Source organism: Somniosus microcephalus, chromosome 6 (genome assembly GCF_052327205.1).
Source record: "Somniosus microcephalus isolate GS21.2 chromosome 6, FLI_Smic_1.0, whole genome shotgun sequence".
Classification (NCBI taxonomy): domain Eukaryota; kingdom Metazoa; phylum Chordata; class Chondrichthyes; order Squaliformes; family Somniosidae; genus Somniosus; species Somniosus microcephalus.
The window spans coordinates 223,974,310-223,987,151 of NC_140992.1; the positions used below are offsets into that span (position 1 = coordinate 223,974,310).

General features: G+C 41.9%; 1 protein-coding gene across 2 annotated transcripts in view; it reads right to left on the minus strand.

The window, feature by feature from the left end:
• Positions 1 to 12,842, minus strand: part of tent4b (terminal nucleotidyltransferase 4B) — a 66,657-nt gene that overhangs the window by 26,639 nt on the left and 27,176 nt on the right. For both annotated transcript variants that reach the window (XM_085991470.1, XM_085991469.1), the window contains exons 2-3: positions 12,623 to 12,746; positions 12,049 to 12,095 (exon numbers count right to left, since the gene is read on the minus strand). In XM_085991470.1, the coding sequence (XP_085847596.1) occupies positions 12,049 to 12,095; positions 12,623 to 12,746 (171 nt within the window). The remainder of the gene's footprint in view (positions 1 to 12,048; positions 12,096 to 12,622; positions 12,747 to 12,842) is intronic.

Here is a 12,842-nt window from a genome sequence, read left to right on the forward strand (position 1 = left end):
CTGCTCTGCCACCTTCAACAATTTGTGCACATATAACCCCAGGTCTCTCTGTCATGCACCCTCTTTAGAATTGTACCCTTTAGTTTATATTGCCTCGGCTCATTCTTCCGACCAAAATGTATCACTTCACACTTTTCTGCGTTAAATTTCATCTGCCACGTGTCCGCCCATTCCACCAGCCTGTCTAGGTCTTCTTGAAGTCTATCACTATCCTCCTCGCTGTTCACTATACAGTACTTCCAAGTTTTGTCTCATCTGCAAATTTTGAAATTGTGCCCTGTACACCCAAGTCTAAGTCATTAACATATATCAAGAAAAGCAGTGGTCCTAGTACCGACCCCTGGGGAACACCACTGTATACCTTCCTCCAGTCCAAAAAACAACCGTTCACCACTACTCTCTGTTTCCTGTCACTTCGCCAATTTCGTATCCATGCTGCCACTGTCACTTTTATTCCATAGGCTTCACTTTTTCTGGCAAGCCTATTATGTGGCACTTTATCAAATGCCTTTTGGAAGTCCATGTACATCACATCAACTGCACTGCCCTCATTAACCCTCTGTTACCTCGTCAAAAAACTCAATTAAGTTAGTTAAACACAATTTGCCTTTAACAAATCCATGCTTAATTAATCCATACTTGTCCAAGTGATTGTTAATTTTGTCCCGGATTATTGTTTCTAAAAGCTTCCCCACCACCGAGGTTAAACTAACTGGCCTGTAGTTGTTGGGTTTATCCTTGCACTCTTTTTTGAACAATGGTGTAACATTTGCAATTCTCCAATCCTCTGGCACCAGCCCTGTATCGAAGGAAGTTTGGAAGAATATGGCCAGTACCTCTGCAATTTCCACCCTTACTTCCCTCAGTATCCAAGGCTGCAGCCCATCCGGTCCTGGTGACATATTAAAATGAGGGCTCTTGTTTTATGCTCATACTGCACTAGGGGCAAGTTAAATGAGAAATACAATACACAACTGTTGCCTGGGCTTTTTAAGTGAAAGATTGCTGAAAGTTTGAGAAGCAATTACAGCAGTTGGGAACAACTTTTTGGAGCCATTTATTTTTTGAATTTGGCAGAGATAACCTTGGACTTGCTTTTGACTGCCTGTGGGAATGTGCGACATAAGAAATAGGAGCAGGAGTAGGCCATTCAGCCCCTCGAGCCTGATCTGATCTTGGCCTCAACTTCACTTTCTGCCTGTTCCCCATAACTCTCGACTCCCCTGTAGTTCAAAAATCGGTCTATCTCTGTCCTGAATATATTCAATGACTCAGCCTCCACAGCTCTCTGGGGTAGAGAATTACAAAGATTCACGACCCTCAGAGAAAAAATTCCTCCTCCTCTCAGTCTTAAATGGGCGACCCCTTATTCTGAAACTATGACCATTAGTTCCAGATTCCCCCACGAGGGGAAACATCCTCTCAGCATCTACCCTGTCAAGCCCCCTCTGAATCCTAATGTTTCAATAAGATCACCTCTCATTCTTCTAAACTCCAATGAATATAGGCCCAACCTGCTCAACCTTTCCTCATAAGACAACCCCTTCATCCCAGGAATCAACCTAGTGAACCTTGTCCAATGCAAGTATATCCCTCCTAAATAAGGAGACCAAAACTGTACGCAGTACTCTAGGTGTGGTCTCACCAACGCCCTGTACAGTTGTAGCAAGACTTCCCTACTTTTATACTCCATCCACCCCTTGCAATAAAGGCCAACATTCCATTTGCCTTCCTAATTACTTGTTGTACCTGCATGCTAACTTTTTGTGTTTCATGTACGAGGACACCCAGATCCCTCTGTACTGCAGTATTCTGTAGTCTCTCTCCATTTGAATAATATTTTGCTTTTCTATTCTTCCTACCGAAGTGGATAACCTCATATTTTCCCACATTATACTCCATCTGCCAAATTTTTGCCCACGCACTTAACCTATCTATATTCCTTTGCAGACTCTGTGTCCTCCTCACAAATTGCTTTCCCACCTATCTTTGTACCATCAGCAAATTTGACTACAGTACACTCATTCCCTTCATCCAAGTCATTAATATAGATTGTAAATAGTTGAGGCCCTAGCACGGATCCCCTTGTGGCACCCCACTAGTTACAGTTTGCCAACCTGAAAATTACCCATTTATCCCGACTCTCTGTTTTCTGTTAGTTAGCCAATCCTTTATCCAATCTAATATATTTCCCCCAACACCATGAGCTCATCTCTTGTGCAGTAACCTTTTATGTGACACATTATCAAATGCCTTTTGGAAATCCAAATGCACTACATCCACTAGTTCCCCTTTATCCACCCTGCTCGTTACATCCTCAAAGAACTCTAATAAATTTGTCAAACACGATTGCCCTTCCATAAAACCATGTTGATTCTGCTTGATTGTATTATGATTTTCTAAATGTCCTGCTACTAGTTCCTTAATAATGGATTCCAGCATTTTCCCAATGACAGATGTTAGGCTAACTGGCCTATAGTTTCCTGCTTTCTATCTCCCTCCTTTCTTGAAAATGGGCGTTACATTTGCGGTTTTCCAATCCGCTGGGACCTTTCCAGAATCTAGGGAGATTACAACCAATGCATCCACTATCTCTACAGCCACTTATTTTAAGACCCTAGGATGCAGGCCATCAGGTCCAGGGGTCTTGTCAGCCTTTAGTCCCATTGGTTTGCCTAGTACTTTTTCTCTCGTCATAGTGATTGTTTTAAGTTCCTCCCTCCCTTTTGCCCCTTGATTTTCCATTATTATTGGGATGCTTTTAGTGTCTTCAACCGTGAAGACATACAAAATATTTGTTCAAAGTCTCTGCCATTTCCTTGTTTCCCATTATTAATTGCCCAGTCTCATCCTCTAAGGGACCAACATTTACTTTAGCTACTCTTCCTTTTTATATACTTGTAGAAGCTCTTCCTGTCTGTTTTTATATTTCTTGCTAGTTTACTCTCAATCTATTTCTCCCTTTTTTTGTCATCCTTTGCAAGTTTCTAAAAATGTCCCAATCTTCTAGCCTACCACTAATCTTCACAACAATTATGCCTTTTCTTTCAATTTGATACCCTCCTTAACTTCCTTAGTTAGCCACGGATGGTTCATCCTTCTCACAGGGTCTCTTTCTCACTGGAATATATCTTTGTTGAGTTATGAAATATCTCCTTAAAAGTCTGCCACTGCTTATCTACCTTCTTACCTCTTAATCTATTTTCCCAGTCCACTTTAGCCAACTCTGTCTTCATACCCTTGCAATTGCCTTTATTTAAGTTTAAGACACTAGTTTCAGACCCAAGTTTCTCACCCTCAAACTAAATGTGAAATTCTATCATGTTATGATCACTCTTCCCTTGAGGATCCTTTACTATGAGATCATTAGTAAATCCTATCTCATTACATATTACCAGATCTAAAATAGCCTATTCCCTGGTTGGTTCCACAATGTATTGTTCCAAGAAACTGTCCTGAATACACTCAATGAACTTGTCCTCAAGGCTACCTTTACCAATTTGATTTGTCCAATCTATATGAAAATTAAAATCGTCCACGATTATTGCAGTATCTTTCTCACAAGCCCACATTATTTCTTGATTTATACTCTGTCCTACAGTGTAGCTACTATTAGGGGGCCTATAGACTATTCCCACCAGTGACTTCTTTCCCTTATTATTTCTTATCTCCACCCAAACTGATTCTACATCTTGATCTTCCGAGCCAAGATCATTTCTCACTATTGTACTGATCTCATCCTTTATTAACAGAGCTACCCCACCTCCTTTTCCTTCTGCCTATCCTTCCGAAATGTCAAATACCCCATAATATTCAGTTCCCAGCCTTGGTCACTTTGCAACCATGTCTCTGTAATGGCCATCAGATCATACCCATTTATTTCTATTTGAGCCGTCAATTCATCTATCTTGTTACGAATGCTGCGTGCATTCAGATAAAGAGCCTTTAATTTTGTCATTTTACCATGACCCTATTTGCTGGTGCACTCTTATGCTTGTATGCTCTGTCCCTTCCTGTCACACTCTGGTTATCATTACCCCTAGCGCTACCCTGCACTATTGCCTTGTCCTTTCTCTAACTTTCTAAGTTTCCCATTGCACTCACTGCTTTGGTGGCATAAGTTCAGTACATGGAAGAATGCATCACCATGACCATCATTGAGTACTCCTCAGTTACTGCTGCAAAGGGGCATCAGAGTACAATTGATCACTAAAGCTTTCTCTTCCCAATAAACCCACCCTGCCACCTGCGAGCCCCACCACCTCTGCCCTATTAAAAAGAATTATTTTTATATTTGGCCTGCAGCTGTTTCAGGTCATAGCCAGACCCACTGAAATACTCGCTTCCTTCTACCCCAGTGGTGCTTTAGGCCCGCTGTTTTAATTTGTCCCGCTGCTGACCTTGAGCTGCAACCCATCTAAGCCCCACTGCTTCACAGGATGCATCACTGAAGATTAAAAAAAGGCTAAAAATGTTCTTCTTTGCTGCTCCAGCCAGCCGCAATGAAATCACCACACACTCCCACCCTACTGTTCCTTTAGTGCCCACTGGCTGAGCCGTGTACCCTCCAGCCCCGTCTTTTTCCCCTCTGGCCTTTATCCCAATTCTCTTCAGCCCAGCTGACTGAGCCCCGTTCCCTCTCCACAGTGCCTATAGGCCCATTCCTTTATAGCACACCTCTGGTCCTAACAAGAACTCTCTAACCATCCCACATTTGCCATCGGAAAATGCAACCTGTAACCTGGTTTCCGATCCCCACCTGCAACTAAAAAGATACCCATCACCTACCAGCCTGCAGCACTGGCTAGATCCCCTCTCTACCCAGCAACCCAAAGCCACCACTGAAAATATGGTGCCTTCTCCACCAGCCTAAAGAGAACAAAAAAGTGAGAGGTAAAAGAAGAGACACACAATAGAAGGAAAGAAAGAGGGGGAATAAAGAACAGAGGAGAAAAGATAAGGAGAGAGAAGCAGACAGAAAACCAGCAACATAAAGGTAACAGATAGGTAAGAAAGAATTTTTCCTTCGATTTACTGTGAGCAACAGCACGAGAGATCTACCGTTAATATATCATGTTATATATTAAAAACTATCAGTAGTCTCAAAGTTCCAAAGGTAATGTACCAGGAGGTGGCGCTGTGATTATATAACATTACAGGACAAAAACCCTAAATAATGTTAATGTGCCCAGCTCTAAAAAAGATCATCGTGCATCACTTTCTAGGAGCTGTTAAAAAGATAAGAGAGCAGTGCAATAGATATTTCCATATGGAATAAGGTAAAGGTTTATGTAAAACAACTATCAAGCAGTTTAAAAGGCATTTCACAAAAAAGCAATTGCAAAAAAACTTTGAAAAAAGTGTCCACATGCAAAATAGTGAAGTGAAACCAATGACAGTGAATGGGAAACCCACGTACAAATCCTGAAATGCAAAACTGCATGGAAGCAGAACTGAAGACAGTGAGTTGCAACATCTGCCAGGGTAACAGATACAGCGTATTGGCCCTTAAAGTCCAGAGGAAGGGACCTGCAGCAAAGAAGCAACTAAGATCACAATTCCCCATCTCCCTTCCACCCATTGTACCCCTCCCCGCTGAGCAAGAATCTAACCCTCCCCGCTGAGCAAGAATCTACCCCTCCCCGATGAGCAAGAATCTACCCCTCCCCGCTGAGCAAGAATCTACCCCCCCCCCCGCTGAGCAAGAATCTACCCCTCCCCGCTGAGCAAGAATCTACCCCTCCCCGCTGAGCAAGAATCTACCCCCCCCCGCTGAGCAAGAATCTACCCCTCCCCGCTGAGCAAGAATCTACCCCTCCCCGATGAGCAAGAATCTACCCCTCCCCGCTGAGCAAGAATCTACCCCCCCCCCGCTGAGCAAGAATCTACCCCTCCCCGATGAGCAAGAATCTACCCCTCCCCGATGAGCAAGAATCTACCCCTCCCCGATGAAGAAACCAGCAGCAACCTCATGAACTACTGTTGACAACAGACAGCTGGCAACCTGCATTACCTGTAGCTTGCTCCCCTCACCCTTCCCCCTCCCCTCCACAACCAGAAATCCTGCGACGACAGAAAGATTGTTTCTCCGTGTTGAATTGGAAATTGGGTTGTGCTCAGAACAAGTAACTTGCCGTAACCTCCTTCAGGGCCTGGTGAAGGGAGGGACACGTGTCTTCACTTGTTTCTCCCTCCATTGAGAACAAGTTGGCGGCCAGGTGCAGGGAAAGGGTGCTTCCCCAGAACCCTCTGATGAGAGGCAGTGAGGTCTATTGGAAGCAAGGGGACCTTTCCCCTTTCCTCCCCCATCCCCTCCACCCTACCCCCACCCGGCCCCCCACCACCCGGGAAGGAAAGCCAGGACTGGTGGAGGGAAGAGCAGCCTACCATCCCACTGATGATATTTTGGAACCCAACCTACTGTGGGTTTGCCAGCCTCCCCCCCCCCCCCCCCCCAACCACCACCCTTTCCCTCTTTCACCCTCACCAATGCTGAAACCCTCCCATTTCCCCCTCACTTATCCTCCTTCTCAATCAATCCCTTCCTCTCCTTCTACCCCATTCTGCTCCTCCCCTCTTCCCATCCCCTCCTTCTCTCCTACACTCTCTCTCTCCCATATTCCTCCATTTCCCCTCTCTCCATGTTCCCTTTCACCCACTCTCCTCTAATCCTGTTTGATCCAAATACTACACTTGGAATCGGACGAAGGGTCATAGACCCGATACATTAATCCCACCTTCCCTTTTCCAGATGCCTGACCTGTTGAGTGTTTCCATATTTTCTGTTTTAGTATACTTGGCCTTCATTTCCTGTGTGCAACACCATGGCGATCAGGTAGTTATATGTTAAATTTGGTACATAGGGCATGAGCCACATTGTAAGTATCTACAGTATCTGTTACTCCTGCAGGTGGCACTGTGATATGTATTTTTAATGTTAGTGATTATATTCCCATGATTGCACAATCTAGCCACCAAGTTCCTATAAATTGTTCAAAATGCTTTCTGAACATTTTTTTCAGCCATCATTTTTTTTTCTTAGTAACTGCGATTTTTAATGTCCAAAATAAAGGTTTAAAACAAAATGAAGTTCGAAAAATTACATATTTCACAATAACATGATTACATTTATTCACTGAACTGTCTTTTGTGTCTTAATGCCTACACTAAAGTGTTTACTTGAAGGCCTTAGCCAAACCTTACATTCAAGACTCAATGCTCAAGTTCACCCAGATCCCAGGTTCCCCCGCCACTGTGATGCCAGATTGTGGGACCCTCCTAGATTGCCAAATTCCAGCAGCTCCACTTCCATACTGGTAATCGTCAGGACCCCCCAACCTAATTGTACCAAACCCTGGGACCATCTCCAAGTTTTACCAAAACACAAGACTGTCCCCATGTGTGGAATCATGGAATAGTACAGCACAGGAGGCCATTCGGCCCATCAAGTCTGTGCCGGCTCTTTCGAAGAGCAATCCAGTTAGTCCCACTCCCCCCCCCTATATCCCTGCAATTTTTTCTCCAAGTATTTATCCAATTCCCTTTTGAAAGTTACAACTGAATCTATTTCCACCACCCTTTCAGGCAGTGCACTCCAGATCATAAACACTCACTGCGTAAAAAAGTTTTCCCTCATATTGCCTCTGGTTCTTTTGCCAATCAACATAAATCTGTGCCCTCTGGTTATCACCCCTGCAGCCACTGGAAAGAGGTTTTTTTAAAAATTTACTTTAACACCTTCATGATTTTAAACACCTCCATCAAATCTCCTCTTAGCCATCTCCCAGTTTCTCCAGTCTATCCACGTAACTGTAATCCCTCATCCCTGGAACCATTCTAGTAAATCTCTTCTGTACCCTCTCCAAAGCCTTCACGTCCATCCTAAAATATGGTGCCCAGAAGTGGACACAATACTCCAGCTGGGGCCAAACTAGTGTTTTATATTGGTTTAGCACAACTTCCTGGCTTTTGTACTCTACGCCTCTATTTATAAAGCCCAAGATCCCATCTGCTTTATTAACTGTTTTATTAACCTGTCCTGCCACCTTCAAAGATTTGTGCACAAACACCCCCAGGTCTCTGTTCTTGCCCCCTTTAAAATTGTACCATTTAGCTTGCATGGTCTCTCCTCATTCAAAATGCATCACCTCACACTTTTCTGCATTAAATTTCATCTGCCATGTGTCCACCCATTCCATCCCCTTGAAGTCTATTACTATCTTTATCACTGTTTACTACACTTCCAAGTTTCGTGTCATCTGAAAATTTTGAAATTGTGCCCTGTACCCCCAAGTCCAAGTCATTAATGTATATCAAAAACAGCAGTGGTCCTAGTGCTCACTGTATACCTCCCTCCAGTCTAAAAAACAGCCATTCACAACAACTCTCTGTTTTCTATCCCTTAGCAAATTTTGTATCCATGCTGCTACTGCCCCTTTTATCCCGTGGGCTTCAATTTTGCTAACAAGCCTATTATGTAGCACTTTATGAAATACCTTTTGAAAGTCCATATACACACATCAACTGCACTGCCCTCATCCATCCTCTGTTACCAAAAAACTCAATCGTTAGTCAAACACGATTTGCCCTTAATAAATCTGTGCTGGCTCTCCTTTATTAGTCCATACTTGTTAAGCAGCAGTTAATTTTCTCGCAGATTATGTTTCTAAAAAGTTTCCCACCACCGACGTTAAACTTATTGGCCTGTAAATGCCAGGTTTATCCTTCTCTCCTTTTTTGAACAAGGGTGTAACATTTGCAATCCTCCAGTCCTCTGGCACCACCACTGTATCTAAGGAGGATTGGAAAATTGTGGCCAGTACCTCCGCAATGTCTACCCGTACTTCCCTCAGCAACCTTGGATGCATCCCATCAGGACCAGATGACTTATCCACTTTAAGTACTGCCAGCCTTTCTAGTACCTCCTTTTTATCTATTTTTTTAAAATCACATCCAGTTATCCAGGCAACCTCCTCGTTTACTTTGGCAAAGTCCTCTTCTTTGGTAAACACAGATGCAAAGTACTCATTTAGTACCTTAGCTGTGCCTTCTGCCTCCACCAACAGATCTCCATTTTGGTCCTGAATCAGCCCCACCAGTCCTCTGACAACCTTTTTACTGTCAATATGCCTAAACTCCATTCCCTCACTAGTACTGCGCAGTAGGAAACATCCATCTCTAATTGATGCATCCTGCTGAGTATTCCCATTGTTTAAAATGGTATGGGATATAAACTACATACAAGTAATGGAATATGTATAAAATAGCTAAAGACTACTTTTACAGTTTTCATAATAATGGACAGGGTTGTGGAATTAAATCTCCAAAGCACCAGTAAAATAATAAAAATGGAATTTGTCTCAGCATAAACACTCCCGTTGTTATAAAACCTCAAATCTGACTCACTGTGAGCAATGCCATGGGAGTTTGAGTAACATTAAAAGTCTTACAACTGCATGTGATTCTTGTGTTGCTATTTGTCTTGCCCGAGTAACACCTACATACAACTAGAAGCTAAACTATACATACTTACCTTTAATCCACCAAAACATAAGTGGTGATACTACCTTTTTAAATTTGCATCTGAGCGATGCAGGCCTGCAAAAAGTGCATTTAAAAACAATATTTTTTATAAATGTATTTTATTTCATTTGATGTGTGGCAGTGTAAAATATCTATGGCGTTGTTTACTTTGTTTCCCACAGGTCTTTCACATGCCTCATTTTCAGTTTGTCTGGCAAACAAACCAGCCACTGAAACTGCATGCTTTCCAAAAGTTTACTTTTGAAATCTTTTCCCGCACAATTGCTGCAAAAATGTATTTTTTAAATCTTCAGTCTTTTCCTGATCCTGTAATACCTACTGCCAAAATTTATAGGTCTTACGTATAGTGTATATTTCTTGCAAGTGTCATATTTACTTCATGTGACATAACAAAATATAATTTATTTAGCCATTGTAAATCTGTGGCCAGATAATACATTGAGCATTATATGACACTCCTATTGTTATAACAAAAAAACTGTCCAGCTCAATTAGTAGGAGATTTGCAAATATATTAAAAGTCTTGCGGATAGCATGCACTTCCTGTATCACACTTAACAGTTTTCCTGTCACTTTGTTGATCTGGCAGAACAGAATTTGACTTAATCGCAATAAATTAGTGGCCTTGATAATATTTTGTACACTACATCACATTGCACCAGATAGTTATAAAACAGTGCATCATTGATTAATTGTGAGTAACCGCACAGGAAAACCTGCTAGTATATTTTATCTCCCTCTTTGGTCACTGTCTCAGGCTTAACCTGACTCTTCACAACCTCAGTGTTTTGTTCTACCCTAAGCTAAGCTTCCAACCCCATATATACTCCATCTCAAAGACTGTCGACTTCCACCTCTGTAATGTCACCTACCTTTGTCCCCAACCTCAGCTCATCTGCTGCTGAAACCCTCACACATGCTTTTCTCACCTCCACACTCGATTACTTCAATGGCCGACCTCCCATCCTCCACCCTCCATAAACTTTAGCTCATCCAAAATGCTAATTCCCATATCCTGTATTGGACCAAGTGTCGCTTGCCTATCATTTCCGTCCTCACACACCTACACCTCACACATCAGCCATGATCTCATTGAATGGCGGAGCAGGCTCGAAGGGCCGAATGGCCTACTCCTGTTCCTATCTCTATGTTTCTATGTTTACATTGACTCCTTGGCCCGCAATGCTTCAAATTTAAAATTCTTATATCCTTATATTTAAATCCCTCCATGACCTCACCCCTTCCTTTCTCTGTCACCCACAACCCAAACACTCCGTTCCTCTGATCCTGCCCACTTGTGCAGACCCTTCCCTGCACCCCACCACTGGCAGCCATGCCTTCAGCTGCTTAGGTCCTACTCTGGAATTCCACTCCCTTTTCTCCTTCAGGACTCTAGATAAAATCCACCTCTATAACCAAGTTTTTAGTCACCTCTACGAATCTGTCCTTCTTTGGCATGTATTTTCTGATGATCCTATGATGCACCTTGAAACATTGTTCTATGCAAGTTAACAGTGCAAGTTGTTATTGCTAAAAAGTAAACTCATACATAAGCAATAAGGTCCCCTGATGATCTGCGAGGTTATCCAGTTATTATATAGACCACACAAGCATCTCCAGTTTGAACCAGAATCTGTGCTGAGTTAGCCGATCTCAGCTGGGCCAACTGCAGGATTACCCAGGGTTAGGATTTAAGAGGGAGGTTAAAAAATAAAAATTAATGGGGCAGGGATCCTGCTCCCGATTCCTACCCAGGGTACCCTACTGACAGTAAACGGTGACAAGGTCAGGCTCGGCTGTGATGTGCCACCACCCCTCCACATTTGAAGAGTCTGGTGACACACCAAGAATAGTGGTCACTTGGGCTGGATACTGGAGGGTGGCCAAAACCTGTGGAACTATATCCTGGGCAAGCAGTTGGAAGGGAAAGGGGTAGGAAAAGATGAAAAAATAATTTTAAAAAGAGGATACACATTGGGATTGAAGATATACACAAAATAAATTTACTTAATACTATTGACGTAACAAGTACCACAGAGGCAAGTAAGTTATTGCAACCAGAAGAGTGGTTCAGTATGCAAAATATACCAGCATTGTGTTTGTACAAGTTTATTGTGTCATTTTTGAAATGTTATATGTAATATTGTAACAATTTTTAATGTGGATTTACCACGGAGGTATTTGAAAGAGAATGACAAATGATACGGAACCTATTGCAAGTCAATAAAATGTTGATGGGTCAAAATAATTTTAGAAGTGGTGGAAGCTGGTAGTTTCTAAACTCTGAACCAATACTGTCTCTATGTTTTATAAAAAGTTCAGACAATAACCTGGTAGAGGCATAAACTATCAAGAGTAAATCACTAATACGATAGCAAAATACTGCGGATGCTGGAAATCCGAAATAACAACAGAAAACGCTGAGTAAATCACTGTTATGAATAACTCATCACAAATTCAACCAAATAGATTATTACATTGTTACTTGTACTTTCCAAATGTTACCTTGTTGGCAAGTATAGGCCAGTGCTAAAACTTCCAAATATCTGCACCTGAAATATAATTTATTTAGTATCAGTTAAATAGTATAAATTAGGAGCACATTTGAATAAGGTAGAATCACAATAAAATCATTTGTGACTAACTACATCATTTGTTGGCATTTACTGCCCACTAGTGGCTACAGTGGAGTTTTGAACTATTATATATAGCACTACAAACCAAATCTACTAAGAGAAAAAGTGGCTCAAGATCAAATTGACATTTTCTAGCAGATGCAGGAAGCACCACATGCTAAAGTACAAAAAACACCACAGACTCACTAGCACAAAATAGTGAACAAAATGTGTGTCTGTTTGAGACTTTCCATTAGAAGTAACATTGCTTTTTGTCCAACAAAAATAAGTGAGCCAGGAGATTGAAAATACTCAGCAGTAAGTTGCTGAAGAATTTTCAATTGTACATGAAATTAAAGGTTCAACAGATTTTCTTTGAAATCAACTAACAGCTCATGCAACTCTATATATGAACTGTACTTCTGCTATCCTTGATAATATTAATGTCCCCCTTTAGTACTTACATCTGCACTGGGCCAGAGTTCTTTGATGACACTTTCTATTCTTTCAACAACCTCCATCCGCATTTTTGCCTCCTCAGGTCGAGGCGACATGTAGTTGTAGAAATCAATCATTTCTTCATGAAGTCTGAAATGTTCAAAAAAAAAATTTTTAGTATACTGTTGCTTCTACAATACAATCTAATGACTTTTGTAAATGCTTTTAGAAAGTTAAGAGGGGGAA